This window comes from Solanum pennellii, chromosome 7 (assembly GCF_001406875.1).
Source record: "Solanum pennellii chromosome 7, SPENNV200".
In the NCBI taxonomy this organism is placed as follows: Eukaryota; Viridiplantae; Streptophyta; class Magnoliopsida; order Solanales; family Solanaceae; genus Solanum; species Solanum pennellii.
The window spans coordinates 77540952-77561406 of NC_028643.1; the positions used below are offsets into that span (position 1 = coordinate 77540952).

The 20455-nt window shown below is 33.4% G+C and overlaps 2 protein-coding genes and 1 long non-coding RNA gene across 7 annotated transcripts; all 3 read left to right on the forward strand.

The window, feature by feature from the left end:
• Positions 1-785: 785 nt before the first annotated feature.
• LOC107025399 lies at positions 786-5008 on the forward strand. Of its 4 annotated transcripts, none has more exons than XR_003579375.1 (5): positions 786-1207; positions 2115-2963; positions 3064-3134; positions 3211-4364; positions 4696-5008. It is a non-coding gene; the product is annotated as an uncharacterized LOC107025399 (long non-coding RNA). The 4 variants fall into 4 exon arrangements; XR_001457398.2 differs by having other exon boundaries at positions 1192-1585; positions 1700-2963; XR_001457394.2 differs by having other exon boundaries at positions 1192-1476; positions 1586-2963.
• A 607-nt stretch (positions 5009-5615) lies between these two features.
• LOC107026103 (protein translation factor SUI1 homolog) lies at positions 5616-8807 on the forward strand. 2 transcript variants are annotated; one of them, XM_015226958.2, is made up of 5 exons: positions 5616-5782; positions 7358-7457; positions 7707-7912; positions 7990-8043; positions 8503-8807. In XM_015226958.2, the coding sequence occupies exons 2-5, from the start codon at positions 7421-7423 to the stop codon at positions 8545-8547; spliced, it is 342 nt and encodes a 113-aa protein (XP_015082444.1). In that variant the 5' UTR covers positions 5616-5782; positions 7358-7420; the 3' UTR covers positions 8548-8807. The 2 variants fall into 2 exon arrangements, with proteins under 2 accessions (XP_015082444.1, XP_027774238.1); XM_027918437.1 differs by having other exon boundaries at positions 5620-5782; positions 7331-7457.
• A 4390-nt stretch (positions 8808-13197) lies between these two features.
• LOC107025837 (thiamine thiazole synthase, chloroplastic) lies at positions 13198-15236 on the forward strand. The gene is made up of 3 exons (XM_015226599.2): positions 13198-13602; positions 14191-14751; positions 14863-15236. Exons 1-3 carry the CDS (start codon positions 13261-13263, stop codon positions 15022-15024), a joined length of 1065 nt encoding a protein of 354 aa, XP_015082085.1. The 5' UTR covers positions 13198-13260; the 3' UTR covers positions 15025-15236.
• The last annotated feature ends 5219 nt before the right edge of the window (positions 15237-20455 follow it).

Genomic DNA, 20455 nt, shown 5'->3' on the forward strand with positions numbered 1-20455 from the left:
ACCAGAAAGTTAAATGCAGTAAAATCAACACAATGATTTTACGTGGAAACCTCCTTGCTTAAGGGAGTAAAACCACGACCTGTCTCACAGGATTTTCAATCGTTTTCACTAATCTTCAAAAGCAAAAGCGAAACACGATTACACCAAACGTAAGAAAGAGTTATCAATCTTACCGTTAAGCAATAGTCCTCTATTGCTCAACAAGCCTAAGTAGAAAAACAATCTACCCACTAAGCTATCCCACCTGGACAACTTAGACTTCTAACACAACACACCAATTCCTTTATAGATTTAGGAGTGGTTTACAATTTAAGAACAAGAGAATAAATTCCTAAACAACTAGACGAAAAGCTCCAGATGTTGCTGTTGTCCTTGGAATAATTCTGCCTTTGCTTTGTGTAGCCTTTGCAAGAGTTCTTGAAAAGTTTTTATCAAGTTGCAAAAACTCACCAAAAAGTGTTTAGGAAAGTGTCTTTGTATAGACAAGTCCCTTTCCTAAACTTCTTTGCCATTGGTTGGAAAGGTCACACTTTCTGACGCCATCGGGAAGTGTGCACCTACTTTCTGTACTATCTCCAGCTGGCAGTCGACTGGCTCATCATCATGAGAGCCTGGTACCTCTACTAGGTCCCTGGGTTTGTTTCATCTGCAATACTTCAGACAGGAACCCTGCAATACTCAAGTAAGAACCTGCAATACTTAAGTAATAAACCCGGTACCTTTACAAGGTCCCTAAGTTTGTCAAATCATCAAAACTACAAATAACAGCTCATACTGCTACTATTTAAACCACACGATGTCTTATGCATCTTATTCTTTTGGTTGCCTCTGAAATGCCAGGTAGTCTACTCTAGTTATAGCATCGTTGCGTGGATCAGAGTACTTTGTGATTACAGTTGAAGAGCTCCACTCTATAGCCTGCAGCATTTGGAAAGAGTCAACCCAGTACCTGGTGCTCCATCTCTGTGGTGATGTTTTGATTTGTGTTGAGTCCCTAACCGAGTAGTCCATAACACTGAAGGTTGAAACTGGTTGAAAGTTTCTACACTTGATGGCAACAACGAGATTCAGCACAAGGTGAGAATCTCCCAGACCATGATCTTTGTTAGCAAGCAGCTGAGGATGACAGCATTCGTGTGGAGTAGAATATCCAGAAGGAGCCCACGCTTCACCCGTCTTGAGGATGTACATCTCATGCATGCCAAAGGTACATCTGAGACCTTTCTTCTATATTTTGCCAGATCTGGCGAAGTTTGTCTTTGCAGTGAAGCAGCTGAGAATGAAAGGATCTCTTTCATGGAAGCGGGCCTTTGCCAGCATACCATCCAGAAGATATCAACCCCGCATCTTGGCTGCCGTCTCCATAGTGATCTTCTGAACTGTTGCTGGTTGTAGATATCTTCTTGTGCCAGTCCCTTCTGTCCATCGCGTTGTGTGTTGCTTCATGATCTGCCCTGTCCAATCGGAACCTAGCATGTATTTTCTCATGGTTCTGTTCATTACAACTTGTGTGATTCTGTGTTATGGACAAGCAAAACGATGCCAGACACAACTTATGATTTTGTGCGTGTGTGGTTTCAATCAGGTAAGCAGAAGACGGTAACCAGACAATTTTTTCTTGGGATATAGGAGTTAATGCCCGTTACATTTCGGACAACCTTGATCCATGAGAATTACCAAATCAAAATTTCTGAATCAGGACGAGATATTCTTAGCAGAGCATGACTGATGGTTGTTATCCCAGTATGAAGTTGATGCCACACTGTTATTCATGATTGGATTGGATCTTGCTAGGAAGCAAAGTTCTCTGCAATTATTCATTTAGTGTTTATCAATCTGTTGAGGTGCAGCATACCAGGGTCTTCCCTTACAGTTGGAGACGGACAATTTAATTGTTAACGGAGTGCTACTTTTCGTGGTAGAACGTCGGACCGTTCTTTTTCCCTATCCTTCTTAGTTATGTTCCTTGAAACAATGCTGCGTGAATTGAAACCAACTCCAGATTACTGTTCTCTTCCCGTATTTCTCCTTTCAAGTCTTGTTTTCTGTCTGACATCACTATTCGGTATAGTGTCCTAATACTTGCTCAACGATTCCTCTTTTTCTTCATTTAGGAGAGAAGAAGACTACATTGACAATGATGAGACAACTGGAATGATTGATAGCTCTATGTACCTCTGCTCTCTTCTTTGGTATCAACTCCTGGACTTAGGATATTTCGTGAACTCAGCAGTACATGAAGTGTGGATGAATTTATGATCAATTTGTTACAAGGCAGACTACTGACTAGAAGTTCAACAAGAGAAGCATAAAAAACTTAATGGTTTTCTAGTGACAAGTACGAGGCAACAAGTACGAGGCAATGTAGTTATGAAAACCTCATCCAATTTTCTTTTGGTACATTTCAGGCAACATGGATGGAACGGAAATTACCAAATGAAAAAGTTCTGAATATATTTGAGCAGAGTGATGCGGATGTAGTTATCCTAGTATGAAGATGATGGACAGTTGTCCCCGGATTAGAGTGTACTTATACTGCTGGATCAAACTAGAGAGACGCTAATTAATATCTATTCATGGAGTGCTTAATTGCTTATAGTGTATTGAGGGTTGTCCCTATGTCTTCCCTGTTCACGTTTTTCATGAATATCAGTGTTTTATTGGCAGGAATTTGCAGCTATATAGTATTTCGACAGTATTTACATTTTTCTCTGTGCTAAAATTTCATTATTAGTTGCATTTGCAGAAGACATTGTCTAGATTGTTTTCACCTGAGAGCTCAACTCAACCCGTTCCTGTATGGATGCCACTTCTTTTTTCTCCTCACGCAGGAGAGCAGCAGTATGTTGACAATGATGTTGTGGAGATCCCAGAAGGCAATCATTGAGTGAACTGTATCTTTTTTCTGTTAGTTGACCTAAGCCGCACCCTTACTGCTGCTGGGGTGCTGGTAGTTGTGCTAGGTACTATTCAATTCGTTGATCTATTTTTGCACTTGAGATATTTCACGTTTTCAAGTACATGAAAACTGCATGAATTTAATTTGTGATCAATTGCCACAAGGCAGACTTTGGGGACTGGATGTACAATCAAGGGAAGCATTACTAACTTACTTGCTGGCCTAGTAACAAGAGGTACAAGACCATTTTATACTGTAATTAACACTGCTTGTAATTTTCTTTGAGATAGTTGATGCTGCATACATTTCAGACAACTTCAATCTGCATGGAATCACACAGAAAAATTTCTGAATCATGAAGAGGAATTTGATGTGAACGAGGCTGATAGCTAACTTAATAAGAAGATATGCCATACTGGCAGTTAACCAGGGATTGGAGCCTGCTACTGCTGTTGGATCCAGCTAGGTGAAGCACTACATAGCGACTTTCATATGGCGTGTGTCAGTCTATTGAGGTGCCATCGGGTCTTCCCCATCTCTCTTCCTTCAGATTGAGATTACCCTATTTTATGGATGCCAGTAGCTTTTTGGCAGGAACTTGAGCTACAATTATGTCTCAGCATTTGGAGATGACTGGTTAAACTGCTTATGCAGTGCTACTTTTCAATGTAGGACTTTGGTTTGTTCCTTTTGCTCTTATATTTATTTCTACACTAGAGTTTCAAGAACGACATACAGGAGTGTGATGGGATAGATATACACTTCATGGAGTGGAACCAACATATTCTCTTCCCATATTTTTTTCCTTTCAGAACTTGCTCTCGGTCTTATGCTGCAATTTCGTATTTTTCCTTAATTTTAATTTCTCAGAATGTGTATTTCTTGCAGAAGGCCTCGTCTGGACTGTTTTACGCCTGTTATGGTTACTCAAACAAGGCAACGGTGCCTCCTTTTAACTCAGTCAAGTCGTTTTCTGGTTTGCTTTCAATCAGGTGAGCAGAGAACTATTGACAATGGAGAGAGACTCGGAGAAACGAGAGAGGGCCATCTTAAGATTTGATTCAGTAACGTTGTGGAGCTCCCAGGTTGTATCTTCAAGACTCAAGCTCTCAACTATTCAAATCTTTGATCTATTTTCCGTTTAGGATATTTTGCAGTCTCGGATATATGTAGATTTACAGGAATCTCTAATCAATCACAGTAAATTGTGTCGAGGCAGACTTTACAGACTGAAAGCCTGACAAGAGAAAAGCAAGCACAACAGACTCACTAGTCTTCCAGTGACAGTTTGAAGGCTATTTGATAACGAGAACTGCTTGCCTTTTAGACACCCTTGATCGTAAATCAAAATTTCTGGATCTTGACGAGGTATTTGAGCAGAATGAAGCTCTGATGGTACTTATCCCAGTATGAAGCTGATGTCCTCGATCCAGCTAGGGAAAGATACTATTAGCAACTATTCATGGTATGTGTTCACCACTCGAGTCCTCCCCCATCTCTTTTCGTTCAAATAGAGGCACATTGGACCGCAGAAACTTAAGCTCTATATAATATCTCTCTGTTAAACAATTTAGAGACAACTGGTTCACTGCTAACATCACTAGTTGTCAAAGGCATAACTTTGGATTGGTCTTCTTTTCATATCCTTGAAAAACTAGTTTCAAGAACCACATACACCAGTTATAAAATCAATAGTTTATCATTCTTTTTCTTTGAAGTCTAGTTTTCTATCTGACATTGCTCTCACCACATTTTTTCTATGTTGATTCTCATCTATAATTGTATGTCTCTTGCAGGCATTCTAGTTTGTTTTACATCTGTTATGGTTATATATATCTAATAAATCAAAGGCAATGGCTACCTCCTAAAACTCATTCAAGTCGTCCAACTATCGGATTAGGAATGTGAAGGCTTATTCAGAATGAGACCGGAGAAAGAAAGAGCTATAATCGGACATCTTTTGTCTCATTTTGAAGTGTGCTTAACTCATTATTGAAATATTGTGAAACCTTTTTTTTAGCATTTTCTACAAGTTGTGATCTCAACCTTTCTATTACATGTTCTATATTTTGGGTCTTAATAGCTCATACCAAGTTGATGAATTGTTAATTGTAACTTCAATCCCTCTTATATTTTGTGAATACTTACTTATCTATAAAATAAAATCTAGATGGGAAGACCAAGATTTTAACGTTTATGATTCTTGGCTAATTCAAATGTTAATAACTGAGTTTTAAATTTAATATTTATATATATTTAATGAATTTCTTAATAAGCTAACGAATTTGACTAATTTCACAGTCGAACTTTTCAAAGTTCTAGCTCCATTCTTGTAATTATATAATAACCTTGCTAACGAACTATATTCATCATTTTATCATTTTATCACGTACATGTCTTTTTAATATAAAAAGAGTTATCATTTATTTGTGAATGGTTAGGTATGAAACTTGTAAAACGATATGATTTAACTCGTAATTGTTGATAGATTGTATTTTGGTCAAAAGCAATTACTAGTAAGGACTCTATATATCGAATGATGCAAAATTATATTTTGAAACGAATCTAATTTTTATGGGCAAAACTAGACTAACTAAAAAGTTCAAAGATTAGAAAGTAATTTTAACAGTCCCACGAGTCTACGCTGGTCCGTCACACAGAGTATTGTATCTCCCTTGTTCCTTTTTTAGACCGACCTAACAAAAAGTGGCAAAAGCATATCTTTATTAGCTGATTTCACATTACATTTTGCTTTCTTTTTTCTTCTTCTTCTTCTTCTGTGTACTGACTTTTCTGTGCTTTGCTCAAAAGACTTATCCGGATTTTGGGGTCTGCTGTATTGCTATCGTCTTCAATCTTTACAAACCCTAACCTTCGGATCAGGTATATCTTCGATACCCACTTGTTTCTTTTGGTTGATAAGCTGTAGATCCGGCGAATTAGGTTTGTTTTGTTTGACTGGTAGTTGTTTATGTGATAAAGATCGGATTTTTATTTCAAGAATTGGGGGAATTGTGGGATAGAGATGTTGATTTATGATGGTCTTGTGTTGGTTTTGCATAGGTTGATTAAGTTCAGGGGTATTTGTTACTGGATCGATGAGAAGAATGATCTAGTGTTTTGTCTATGTGTCCTGGTTGTTCTATGCTTGGTGTTGTGAGGCTTCTTGAATGATCTGGTTATGTGATCATATTTTATGAAATTTGACATTGAAGTTTTGAGTTTTTGGTGTCTTATGAAGCTTTTGTATTGGGTTGTTTTATCTTTTTTTTGCCTGATTGTGATTGTATTGTTTTTTAAGAAGTTTCTCTAGAGCTATGAACTTTTTCTGTTGCAAGTTTAGGGCTTTTTTCTTTTGGGTTGTTTCCTGTTATTTCTTGAGGAATTGGAATTATTTAGGACTTTTGTAATAGAGTTTTTCATTTCTGATGCTCAGTGATATTTTATTTTGGGTTTGTGTTGTTGAATTCTAGTTGTATATTTGAAGGATTTTGATATCACTTTGGAATTTGTATTGCTATTTTTTGTGCTTATTATAGTTATCTGTTGAGTGGGCTAGTATGGTTGTTGGGGGAACAAAGATGTGTGTAGGACTACCTTTTCAAACTCTGTTTTTGGTGAAGGATTTCTTTTTGTGATGAATAAGTTTCTGTTTTTGGTGCATCTTGAATGAAAGGAATTATAGATGTTTTGATGGGATTTCAGTTCCTAACCACATTCTTAAATCTAATTGTATAGTCTTCTTATATAGTTGGTTTAGGTCCCTGTGAAAACTGTTGGTCCTTTTTTTTGGACTATGTATGCTCTTTAGTTATTTTGTGAATTCTTGTACAGGAGCAGACATCTCCTTTTTGCTGTAATTTTTTGCTTGCATCTTTTTGATGCCTTCTAACAAATTGGGCTTTTACCAGTTCTTTTGCCTCCTGCTACTCTCTATACTAAAAACATGTGTGGGTCATCTCTTTCTATTGTACATATGGCATGCAAGATAATGGATTGCCTCTTTCTATTGTACATTCGACATGCGAGATGATAATGGTATCTGTCTGAATGTGTCTCTTGTGTATTGTTTTGGTAAAAAGTATTGGAATTTTCTGCAGGACTTCTACTATGTTGGTGCTGTACTGCTAAAACTGTCTGTATCTGATATATAATCTTTTGTTGTGGTTTTTTCTTTTCCAACTCTGTTTGCTACTGAAGCCTTCTTTTATCTGTTCAAGTTTATTTCCTATTTAGCTTTTGAGTTTCATGCTTTTTGGATAGGATGTGCTGGTTTGTATTGATAATCTGATATAACTGCTTGTCTACTGTATAGGATATTTAGATCATTCCTTGTTATTATACGCATGCAATATGATAACAGTCTATGTTGATGGTTGTCACTGCTTGAGACATGGAATTTGATTCTTGTTTATTATTTTTTTGTAATAGCTGTTGAACTCTTTTTCATCTGCCTAGGTCTGAGCATCCAAGTTTCGAGATCTGTGTGCTCCTGTTGTCTTCTACTCTCAGCCAAGTTTCATGTCTGATCTCGACGTCCAAATTCCTACCGCTTTTGGTATGGGGCCTCCTTAAATCATCTCCTCTTTTAGTGCAAATTCGTGTATCTCTTGTCTTATCAGATCAGTAAATCTGTTTCAGTTTAATGTTAAAAAGTTTGGGTTCATGTTTTATTAATGTATAGTATAAGTCTAGGTGCAAAAAAAGGAAAGGATTGAATAGAAAACATGTTAATTCAGAGGATATGAGTTGTATCTTCTTTATCTTCCATACCTGAATAGTCTTGGTGCTTTATCATGCTATGTAGATCCCTTTGCTGAGGCAAATGCTGATAACTCTGGTGCTGGGTCAAAAGATTACGTGCACATCCGTATACAACAAAGGAATGGTAGGAAAAGCCTGACAACTGTGCAGGGGTTGAAGAAAGAATTCAGCTATAACAAGATACTGAAGGATCTTAAGAAAGAATTCTGCTGCAATGGTACTGTTGTCCAGGATCCTGAACTAGGCCAGGTTTGTAACTTTTCTTTCTAGTGTCTGTGTCTGTAATTTCGAGTTCCATGACTAATCTATGTGTTCTGTTTATGAAGGTTATTCAACTTCAGGGTGACCAGCGGAAGAACGTTTCTACCTTTCTTGTCCAGGTGAGTGTGGAGCAGATTGAGCATGTCTTTTTGCTCGTTCAATATTAAGTTATCTTGCTACGATAATTAGATGCTAAAAAAGCTTATATTTATGTCATGCGTTAAGAATAATCTTTTTATTTCACGTTTTGCGTAAACTTCTTCTGTCAATCCAGAATTGTATCTTTTGAACTGAAGTGGGTTAGTATTAGGCTGAGCTGTGCCTCATTAACAAAAGAAAAACTCTTTTGGTTCAGTAATCCTTTCGATGGTGGGTCTTTATGTACTGGGAGTTACTTGTTGAAGATTTACTGGAAAGGGTGGGGATTATAGGACAGACATTGACAAATTAACAACTCTACTAATTCTGTAGCTCTACTTAATTGATAATTTGATATGTTGCGGAACTTTTATCTGTTCAGTTGTTATCTACTATGTACTTTGTTGCTAATTTTCTCCTTTTTGGATTCGTGGAAGCAGGCTGGAATCGTGAAGAAAGAGCACATCAAAATTCATGGTTTCTGATTGCTCTCATCAGCCTCAGCTGCACAGATATTGTACTTGTTATGTCAGTGCCAGAGATATGCTATCCAAACTCAGTTCTACTAAGCTTGCTACTGTTTAATTTCTGCTGGCTTGATATAAACACTGTATTTGCTTCTCTATGTTCGGTCTGAATATGAATCGTGTTATATTTTCAAGCACTTCACAAACCAATGATAATATAACTGTGTGCTCAAAGGACGTGATCCTTGTCGTTTTGGATTGTTGCTGATCATTTAGAATTTGCCGCATGTGTAGCAGTACTGGTTCATGTGCTTCAATACCAGTCGATATTGTTTGGGATCATTCTCGATTTGCTATTTCTTGGATTTCTACTGTTGGACTTCAGTACTGAATGGTATGTGTACTGAATGGTATGTTAGCGGTCATCCAATCTTTTAACTTCGTTAGATCTGTTTCTTTTGTCTAGTGCAGACTAGGCACATCATCGTCTGGATACTACGGAAGCCCAGTATTTAAGTGAAGATGAGTAGTACAACTACTGATTGATCTCTAGATTTGAAATCCCAACTATGTTAGTCGTCGCATGCTGCGATTCTTGATTTGAAGTTCCATTGTGAGATCTTCTTTCTTGTGCATGTGCTTGCCATTTTTGGGCGTCTTAGGTTTCCAATGGGATGACAGGTGACATGGTAAAAATGTGTGATTATTGAATACACCAAAGAATATTAGTACCACAAGGCGGTGAAGTCATTTTAGTGTCTATATCACGGAATTGATTTCTGATGGTATGCAAGTACTGATTCTTAGGGTTCGTTCGGTGTGAGGGATAACATTACATCGTTACGATATAAAATTTTTGGTGCCTGGCTTAGTTGACATATATCATAGTAAACTCAACATAATGGGATAAATTATCTCATATACACAGACGTACTAAGTTATATCTCGAGATAACTAATTTTAGGGTGAGTATTCTGGGATAACTAGTTCTCGACCAAGCGATCTAGTCGGAAATCGATAAGCTAATTTGCCGTTGTAGATACCGTAAGGAAGGCTTCGTATTTACAACAATAATAAGAAAACATTTTTTCTACTTCACTAGGGATTTGATTTGGAAAGGATAATATTCTTAGGTATATTCCATGACACTATGATACTTCCTATCTATTTTTCCTTTCAATTTTTATTTTTATGTGTTGGGATGTATATAGACGGGTTGGGATGCAATTTTTAAATATCAAATTAAATTATTTGTGTTCAACTTTTAGATCGATAATTAAATTTTGATTTTTTGGGGTGTACACTCCTATTTATGTGTTCCTTTGGTCAAGTGGATTTTCCTTTCCCTCCCCATCAACATCATAGAAATAGATTTTTATCTCCTAAAGATACTCTCCAAATTTTTTGTACACCACCAATTTGTTCATAACTTTAAATTGTTCGATTATTGCTAGAACTAAAAAACAAAAATAGTGAGGCTCTTAATTCTAAAAATAATAATAGTGCTAACCACTATCTTTATATCAAAGAGAAAAATGATGGTGAAATTTAACGCTTGCGTCAGGATTAAAAAATTGACACCACAAAATTGTTGTGTAGTCAAATACTTTTAGAAAGCAACTATTTTCACCAAATGTATTTATTTTTAGAGATCTTGAAGGGGCACTTATGATCGGGGGCGGATTTAGAGGTTTGTATACAGGTTCATAGAAATTTAAAATATTTGCAAAAATTATCTTCATAAATATTTGAAGGTGAATTCGATTACTGTAAGAATCGTATGGTAGATTTGAAGATGAGTTATATAGATAAAAATTTATATATATAAGTAGTTCTCGTTCAGTAGATGGTTAGAAAGTGAATTGTTCGTGTGTAAATGGTTTGCAATTTTGAAATTACGTAGATGATATATGAGTAACCAATACAATTAATATAATGATTTGCTCATAACTAATTATTGTATTATCAATGCATGTATAACTCTAGCTCTAATCAGCGATCAAACGATCCTTGATAACATAATCTTAAAATAGCTACAACACAATAATAATAAATTCAATGTGATTTTGTGTAAGGACTGAAAAGGTGATGCGTACGTAAACTTTATCTCTATTTTCTGAATCTCGAACTTCCTTTGAAATTGCATACATTTTAAATTTGTGTTCGATTATGAGAAAAAACAAACAAATAGTATTTGCCCCCAATAGATTTTGTTAATGTGGTGGAAGGAGATATTTTTATTTCTAAAATAGCAAGTGTCTTTTTCACTTATAACAACCTCACAAAATGATGATCAAAGAAGGGCCAACCCAAAAAGCATGAAAAGACTAGAAAGGACAACACAATGACACCTACAAAAATAATGAAGCTAATTTTGGTCCATTCAACATGTCTATAAATCAAATCCATGATATCACTTTCAAAATCGGAATTAAAATTTTAAATTTATAAATTTTATCTTTGAGTAATAAGCTTATAACATATACATCTTTCAAGGACTTACAATAAGTACAATATTTGAATAAGAATTTTATTAAACTCGTAATTGATATTCTAGCATAACCTTTTTACATGATCTCGTCTTTGCGGCTTGCATGAGAGGTATTCAATAATGTTGTATGGAAATTGAAATAACCTACGGATTGTATTAGGTAAGCCATAGCCAAATTAAATAGTTATAATATGTTTTTTCATCATTAATTATCGATCGTAGAGACAATTTTTTTATCGAGTTAAAGTTCAATATTTATTATATAATGATGTGATTTTCCAAAGATGCGATCAAATGAATCCTTTTAACCCCTGCCGTGCCACTTATAATATGAAACATATATATTGCATCAATTTTCATGTTTGGTTTTGGAACTCTTTTTAATCGGGACAACTTTTGAATATCTCAAGAGAATCGTGAATGGTTGATCACCAGCATCGATCATCATGGACGTATATATATATATAATAAGATAAAAGATAGTTTAAATTAATTTTTATACACTTACTTTGTTTTTATACAATCTTCAATATTATAAACTACTAATATTCTAGGACACTTTATAATATATGGAATTAATGATATATATAATAATATATAGGATACTAATATATATTGGGTATTCCTAGGACAAGAAATTGTTAAAAATCAAGATAAATAGTCCAATTAAAACTGGGCCCTCTACTTTAATACATCAAAAGGCCCAATATTGCAAAACCACTTGCAGAAGAAGTGGGCCAGCCTTACTGTATCATTGATTAAGGCCCTTCAAATCCTATCCTTCTCAAAATTAAAGTTTTTATTTTTTAAAAAAGAAACATATTTAGTGTAATTCTACTATTGAGGTCTACGGGGTTAATATGTATGCACGGGTGGTGGTTCATTACACATCTTTCATCAGAAAGTTATGCGATATACAGAGATGAAATGTTATATATTATGAGTGTATATTTAATTATACACCACGTCTTAATTTAGATGTATGCAGACTTTACTCTTATGTTTGAGGTGTAGAGGTTGATTTCAATAATCTCTCGGCTCAAAGAGAGAGTTTTGATGCAAAATTATATATGTAAAAAAAAGAAACAGGAAAATACCAAGATGTGAATAAAATGCATCACTATATCGTAATATCCTTTTCGAAATAAAGAAAAAATTGTATGCCTATCGACGTGTCCACTAATTGGGTTCTATCAATTATTATTACTTCCCTCCATTTATATATCTAAATGAGTGACTCTTGTTTTATATAATAATAAATTTTAAGGATCCAAATTAAATTCATACATTCTAACTAAAGGAAATTGAAAAAAATATATATATATTTCCTCTATCTTAGTTTAAGTAGTTGCTAAAAAAATTATTTATAAAAGAACATTAAGAAAGGTTTATAACTTTTATTGGAGGAATGTTAATCATTTTTCTTACTGTGGTTATTAAAATAAGTTAATCTACATTTTAAAACTCTGAACACAATAATTATTCTTTTGTTAAATTTAGTGTGACACTAGTTTTCTTTCTAAAAATATATTAGTTTAAAACATTAAACTATCATTGAAGTGAAATTCTTATAATCACATATATATTACTGCAGGCTCAAAATCATATATTTTTTTAAAATTTAGGTGAAATAGATGGCTTTAAATTTATAGTTAATTTTATAGCTTACTATGATTAATGATATAATCAAGGGAAAAAAGTCTGAAAAACATTTTAGTTTTGATCGAAATTATTGTTGCGATATCAAATCTTTTACCCCTTCACTATTTAATAGCACATTTTAAAGGTATATATGTGCCCACATGGGCACTTAAATTCGTATAAAATTGACAAGTAGACACACATGATATACATGACATAATACAAGTAAGATATCATGTAGAAAGAACGGTGTCAATTTGTTCAATTTAATATAAAATTAAGTGCCTATTTGTGATTAATATTTCGTTAAATTTTTGTAAAAAAATATTAAAATATTTTATTAGTATATAATATAATATAATTTAATATTTAAATAAAATATCGCTATAAATTTTAAGCACGGAGTGGTGCATGCTTTACAAGTGTTACTTAGCCAAATAGGCGTACACTGTAACATTGCCAGATATTTTTCTCATCACTCAGCTCTACACTTGTCACTCCCCTATATAAATCCTTCCTCTTCCCCTTCCATTTCCACACTCAAAACTCAAACACAATCTTCTCCGCCCTAAATCCCAATTCTCAATTCTTCTCCATCTATGGCTTCCACTTTAGCTTCCTCTGTTATTTCCAAAACTAATTTCATTGACACACACAAATCATCCTTCTATGGCGTTCCAATTTCATCACAAACTCGATTGAAAATCGTTAAATCGACTCCACAAAACATGTCTGTTTCCATGTCTGCTGATGCTTCTCCTCCTTACGATCTCGGAAGTTTCAGTTTTAATCCGATTAAGGAATCGATTGTTGCTCGTGAAATGACTCGGAGGTATATGACCGATATGATCACTTATGCTGATACTGATGTTGTTATTGTTGGTGCTGGATCTGCTGGTTTATCTTGTGCTTATGAACTAAGCAAAAACCCTAATGTTCAGGTATAACTTTTTTTTTTAAATTATTAATACCGGATTTGAAGTTTATGAGTTTTTATAGCGTTTTTGAATTGACATACAATAATAATTGGGTTTATCATAGATACTAGACTTTTATCTGCAACTCGAAATCGATCTAGATTTGATATATCATAAATCAAGGCTCAGGTGACTTGTTCTGGCCTCGATTGTATCCCTCTGTTGCAAATTCACGTGTTACTGTTTGACTTGACATCACGAATTTTGAATTTTATCGGCTCAAAAGAAAACACAGGTTTCCTGTTAAAAGTATTTTACAACTTTACTCTTACTCATAAATCATGTGATACTTTTGTCCTTAGCCTAATTTGCTAGTATTAATTTGAGTGGGGCCATTCACTTGTGAAAGTTGTTTTTATATGCTTGTGAACCAATTTTGTGACAAGTCTTGAGCTAATTTGTGCGGATTACAATGAGTTTAATCGGATACAACCCGTCTTAGATAACACACCATTCGCGATCGCAATGAACTCATTTGATGTTCTGATTGCTATAATTTTCGTCGATTACAATATCTATGTTCTTCAATTTGTTGTTTATGTGTATGTATAGGTGGCCATTCTTGAGCAATCTGTGAGCCCTGGTGGAGGTGCTTGGCTAGGTGGACAACTCTTCTCTGCTATGGTTGTGCGTAAGCCAGCACATCTTTTCTTGAACGAGCTAGGCATTGACTACGACGAGCAAGACAACTACGTGGTCATCAAACACGCCGCCTTGTTCACCTCAACCATCATGAGCAAGCTTTTGGCCAGGCCAAATGTGAAGCTCTTCAATGCTGTTGCAACAGAGGACCTTATCGTGAAGAACGGAAGAGTCGGTGGTGTTGTCACTAACTGGTCTTTGGTTTCCCAGAACCATGACACACAATCCTGCATGGACCCTAATGTTATGGAGGCTAAGATTGTGGTCAGCTCTTGTGGCCACGACGGCCCCATGGGCGCCACCGGTGTTAAGAGGCTCAGGAGCATTGGCATGATCAACAGTGTCCCTGGAATGAAAGCTTTGGACATGAACGCTGCTGAGGATGCGATTGTTAGACTTACCAGAGAGGTCGTACCTGGTATGATTGTCACAGGAATGGAAGTTGCTGAAATTGATGGAGCACCACGAATGGTTAGTATGAAATACTTGAACTCCTATATTGTATAAACTCATAATTAGCCTCAAACAAGTTGGGAAAAGCACAAATAATTGAACTAATTGGAGATGTTTTTCATTGTACAGGGTCCAACTTTTGGAGCTATGATGATATCAGGACAGAAGGCGGCTCACCTCGCCCTACGAGCGTTGGGATTGCCCAACGCCCTTGATGGAACTGCAGAAACAAGCGTCCTCCCGGAGCTTATGTTGGCTGCAGCTGATGAAGCTGAAATTGCTGATGCTTGAATGTAATTATAGTTTTCTAAGCAAGGATTATGAGAAATATTAGTTTTTCCTAGATAAGTGAGTATGGTTGTGGTGGTGATGATAAATTGGCAAGGGGATGATGAATAAGAATGAAAGTCATTTGTGTTAACTTTGGCTATTTTATTTTGATTTATTTCGATTTCGAAACTTTTATGGAAAGAAAGTAGATTTTAGTTTTGGTCGTTGAATAATCTTATAGGCCTTTTGGGCTTTGTTTTAGTACTTGATATGGTTTGGGCCTCATTGGAGAAGCCATATGAATGAACATTGTGATTGGGCTAAGATGTTTTTGCACTAATGGCCTTTTGAGGCCATTTACATCCAATTACTTGCAAATGCAAAATTTAGTCCATTTGATTTCCATAACATAGTGGAATTTTACTAGTACACAGATCTGGAAAGGATAGAATCGTCACATATTTTACCATTATCTCGTATAAATAAAAAGAATTTGTTTATGAAATATCTTTAGCTCAAGTGGTATGAAGAACGCGATGAAAATATGAGGGGAAAGAATAAATATATTCATGTTTTATCTATATAAAAAATAGTAAAATAAAACATAGAAAATATACGGGAAATATATGATATAACTTGCCAAAGGTAGAAAGTATATACTAATTATCTAATTTAGTTTAACTATATATGAGCTATACGCCGATTATACATTATAATATACTCGAAAAGTTGAGTATATCATAATTATACATGAAATTTACAAGGGAAAACTTTACAGAACAGAAAAAATTAAGCCTATATTAGGTGTTTGTAGCTATAATTTAAGAAAACTTGTAAAAATTACGGTTACAGTTCCTTCCATTTTTGTTGTTCTCCCATTTTTGTTATTCTCCTGATTTGTATAATTCGATTTCTGATAGTATAAAATCAGAATTTTGTATAAGCTTGTTGTAGCTATCTGTATATGATTTATGAAAAAAGCTATATGTATATAATTTATGAAAAATTCATAACAATTACCCTGTATATATTTTGGCAAACAAAAAATACAAATGGAGTTCAAAAAATTCTTATTTTGATTTATTTCGATTTCGAAACTTTTATGTGAAAAAAGTGGTAGATTTTGGTTCTTGTCTTTGAATAATCTTATGGGCCTTTTTGGGCTTTGTTTTGGTACTTGATATGGTTCGAGCCTCATTGGAGAAGCCTTGTGCATGAACATTGTGATTGGGCCAAGATCTTTCTTTCTCATATCTATTGACATCTGCTCAAATCATTGATAAAAGGACTTTTAAGTTCGGAAACTTACATAAATATATTACAAATAAAAAATATTTACCATTTATAGCAATAATATATTTGTTTCATTCTATCACCTTTAATACATTTATAATATACTTTTAATTCATATTACAAAAAATAATTTATTATTCACATATAATATAAGTTTTATTGATGAATAATTCAATGTGTCAACTTCTTACCAAACATGCATAATATATTTTATAAAATAGTTATAATACATATTTATTGCATACTTAATTCACTTTTAATACATATTGCAGATTTAACATAGTATTGCTATAAATGGTAATAAATTAAAAATATCGCTAAGATCAGTAATTATTTATTAAAAGGCATATCTATCCAAGTAATTTTTCCTTTAAGTTCTGAGGGACAACTACTTCTAAAGATGTTTTTGCACTAATGGCCTTTTGAGGCCATTTACATCCAATTACTTTCAAATGCAAAATTTAGTCAATTTGATTTCGAACAATATACCGTGAAATTTTATAAGTGGAGTTTGTGAAGGGTAAAGAGTACGAAAACTTTATCACTACTTTGTGAAGATAGAAAAGCTATTTTTGAGAGACTTTCAGCTCAAAATACTTAAATTACGATGGTTAAGAGCTAATTACATTATTTTTCTATTCTATTTTAAATAACAAAAACTCCTTGAAATTTATAGATTTTCGATACGTTATTGGACTTTTGGATACATCACCGGACTTTTCGATGCATTAGTAGACATTTGAATACATATGTGATGGATATATCAAAGAGGGGAAAGTCATCTGGATACATTACTAGACTTCCGGATATATCAACAAACATCTGGAACATAGATAAGGGATGTATCAGAGAGGGCAGAGATGTATTTGAGAGGGGATATGAATATATCAACAAAAGGAGAGTGATGTATCAGGAGATATTTGATTTTTTTTAAATAATAAAAAATTGCAGAAATTATATCAAAATAAAATGTTTATTTAGATATTTTTCCAATATTTATTGGTAGAAGTTGAACATTGAATAATTGGAAAAGATATTTAAGAAATTGAAATCGAAGATAATTTATCATCAGGAATAATGATGTTGAATGAAATGAATAGATGATAGTAGAATTGTTATTGGGATATAATTGTATAACCTTAGTACCCGAAAGTTTTAAATATACATAATAAGAGAAACGGAAAAAGGTCAAAAATATCTTTGAACTATTTGAAATAGCTTAAATATACCCTTGAATTATATTTTGGCTCAAATATACCCTTCCCCTCAAATTATAGGGTCAAAAATACCTTCTCATTAACAAGATCTTCTAAACGCCACTTGAATGCCATGTGGATACCACATGGCATGCCACTTAAGCCAATAGAGTTCCACTCATGCCACATAGAAAATAAACTTACCCCTAATTTCTCCCAATTTTCTCTATTTCCCTCAGAATTTAGAAACGATTTCACTGAAGAACGTAGAACCTCTTTTCCTTAGAACTGATGTATTTTGTGAAATTGTTTTGAAGGAAATGGAGAAATGAGGAAAAAGGTTCTATGCTCTTCAGTGAAATTGTATCTAAATTCTACGAAAAATGGAGAAAATTGGGGGAAATTAGGGTTAAGTTTATTAGTCTACGTGACATGAGTAGAACTCTATTGGCTTATGTGGCATACCATGTGATATCCACATGGCATCTAAGTGACATTTAACCGATTATGTTAATGAGAAGGGTATTTTTGACCCTATAGTTTGACGGTAAGGGTATATTTGGGCCGAAATATACTTCAAGGGTATATATGAGCTATTTCTGATAGTTCAAGGGTATTTTGACCCTTTTTTTGAATTTTTAAATAGACATCTTAACTATACGGACGTGCTATTACCCTCTAAATAATTTCGAACATATGTTATTACATCATTTCGATCAATTTCAGATTTTAAATTCAAATATGATCGCACACCAATCATTGCGTGACACATGTTAATTAAATTTGAAATATAATTTTTTTTCATGTTAAGTTTTCCTTTATTTCTTTCGCTTACCTTTTTTACTTATTTAATTTTACTACTATAATTTTAATTTCATTTTAAATACTATTTCATCTTCCACCTTCACTTTCAAGCTATCCTCCCTCTATTTTTTTTCTTCTTCTTTTTCACCTCCCATCCTCACCTCACCCTATCCCCACGTGAAGTGACCCCTCCATTTTTTTCTTCTTCTATCAAATTCCTTTTTTTTTTTTAAAACTATACTATTTACTAGACTTTGTTGAGTTATTGATAACAAAAATAATGATTTTTGTAAGAAAAATCAAAGTTGAAGATATCATCAATTAATTTATCTATTTGAAAGAATTAGAATTCTCCAAAAAGGAAAAAGTTTAATTGAAATTTGGATAAAATAAGCTAAATGATACCTACTAATTTATCATTTTGAAATCTAATAGTTTATCAAATTGTTCCAAATGTAATAAAATAATTAGATATAATTTTAAAATTGAAGAGAGCTAAACTTCTAGTTGTAAAAAATGGAGGTGAAGTTATGGTAAAAAGTGACATTGAAAGTGAGAAGTTTCAATGAAGATGACAATGGATTTTTGAAGAAGAAGGAAAAAAAGTAAAAGAAAAAATAATAAGGAGAAAAAAATAAAATAATAAGAAAAACAAGAAAATATATTTTACAGCAAAATACCTGTAAAAATAAAATTATATTCGTTTTTTAATTTGTTCACGCTCTTTAGGAGGGTGCATACACTCTCCATGCCACGTGGACAAAAATGGTGTAATAATATCAGCGTAGGATTTTTAAGTAGGGGTGTGCATTTGATTTTTCGATTCTATACTATTCGGTTTGGATTTTTGATTTTTTGGTTTTGAAGAAGTGTAACCCAATCTAAACCAAAATAAATTTGGTTTGATTTGATTTTTCTCTTTTTCGTTTTTTTTTTCCGATTTTTTTAATCGGTTATGTCAATAATTAGAAACATAACCAAATTTTGTATATGCTTACTCTATCTATTTGTATACGATTTTATGAAAAATTCATAATAAATTACCCTTTTCGTATATTGGCAAAGGAAAAAATAACGGAGTTCTGAAAAATTCTTAAATGTATAAATACATAATATGCACATACTTACCCTACTTGTATATTCGCAAGCGAAACATACAAACGAATAAAAATATATGAACCATGCACAACCTCCTTAGTAAATGGAACTATAGCTATGAAACACAATTATTGAAATTATAACTATAAAGCCTTATTGAAACTATAACTATAAAGCCTCATTATGTCTATTATGTTTGTTATTTTCTAAAATATTCTCAATATATATTGAGTATACATTTAACTATTTAATTTCAATCAACTCAAAATTATCTTAAATAATTTCAAAATTCAAATATAATATTTTCTTGATATTTCGAATCTAGTGATAGTTAACTCTAAACAACTGGAAGAAGAAACTGACACAACGATGATAACGAAAGTGGAGAAAAAATTGGCAATTTTTTTGTAATTAAATTTACCTTATGAGTATTACCTTTGTCAAGGTGATAATTACTGATCTTTTATGTAACCAATCACAAATATATTTTGGTACATTGAAAACTAAACAAAATTTTAATATTTTTGTTTAATTAGTTACTTGACTTAAGTTTTGGAGGAAAATAAATTTCACACGTCTTCTTAAAGTAATAACATATCTAAAATTTCATAATGTTTCCCTTTTTTAGATGTATATATTTCAATAAATATTTATCGTCTTAAATAATAATTTTAAGAAGATGACATTATATGTCCACTTTGATAAGCTACATGACTTAAGTTTAGGAGGAAAATAAATTTCACCCGTCTTCTTAAATTAAGATATCAAAAGTACTTTCATAATTATATGCCTTTATGTTTCATTAAATTAATATCGAGAAAAAGTTCAAAATTTCATAGACACATTTTAATTAAACTAAGGTTCTATTTACTCCTGAATTCATATTTTTTGTAATTTTATGCACCTTTTTTAGCATAGGTGGAATCTAAATATCGACCACGTGCCTCAATTGCGTGGAGTCGTCATAGAGTGTGCCACGTAAGACAAAAGGTGTATAAAATTATAAAAAAATAAGTTCAAGGGTAATAGGACCTTAGTTTAGTTGAAATATGTCTATGAGA

What these genes read in the sequence shown, in the direction of transcription:
- LOC107026103 (XM_015226958.2), top strand. Translation starts at nt 7,421, where the DNA reads ATGTCTGATCTCGACGTCCAAATTCCTACCGCTTTTG. An exon ending in CCAAATTCCTACCGCTTTTG is followed by an intron (nt 7,458 to 7,706) that starts GTATGGGGCCTC and finishes CATGCTATGTAG; the next exon opens with ATCCCTTTGCTGAGGCAAAT. An exon ending in AGGATCCTGAACTAGGCCAG is followed by an intron (nt 7,913 to 7,989) that starts GTTTGTAACTTT and finishes CTGTTTATGAAG; the next exon opens with GTTATTCAACTTCAGGGTGA.
- LOC107025837 (XM_015226599.2), top strand. Translation starts at nt 13,261, where the DNA reads ATGGCTTCCACTTTAGCTTCCTCTGTTATTTCCAAAACTAATTTCATT. An exon ending in GCAAAAACCCTAATGTTCAG is followed by an intron (nt 13,603 to 14,190) that starts GTATAACTTTTT and finishes GTGTATGTATAG; the next exon opens with GTGGCCATTCTTGAGCAATC. An exon ending in TTGATGGAGCACCACGAATG is followed by an intron (nt 14,752 to 14,862) that starts GTTAGTATGAAA and finishes TTCATTGTACAG; the next exon opens with GGTCCAACTTTTGGAGCTAT.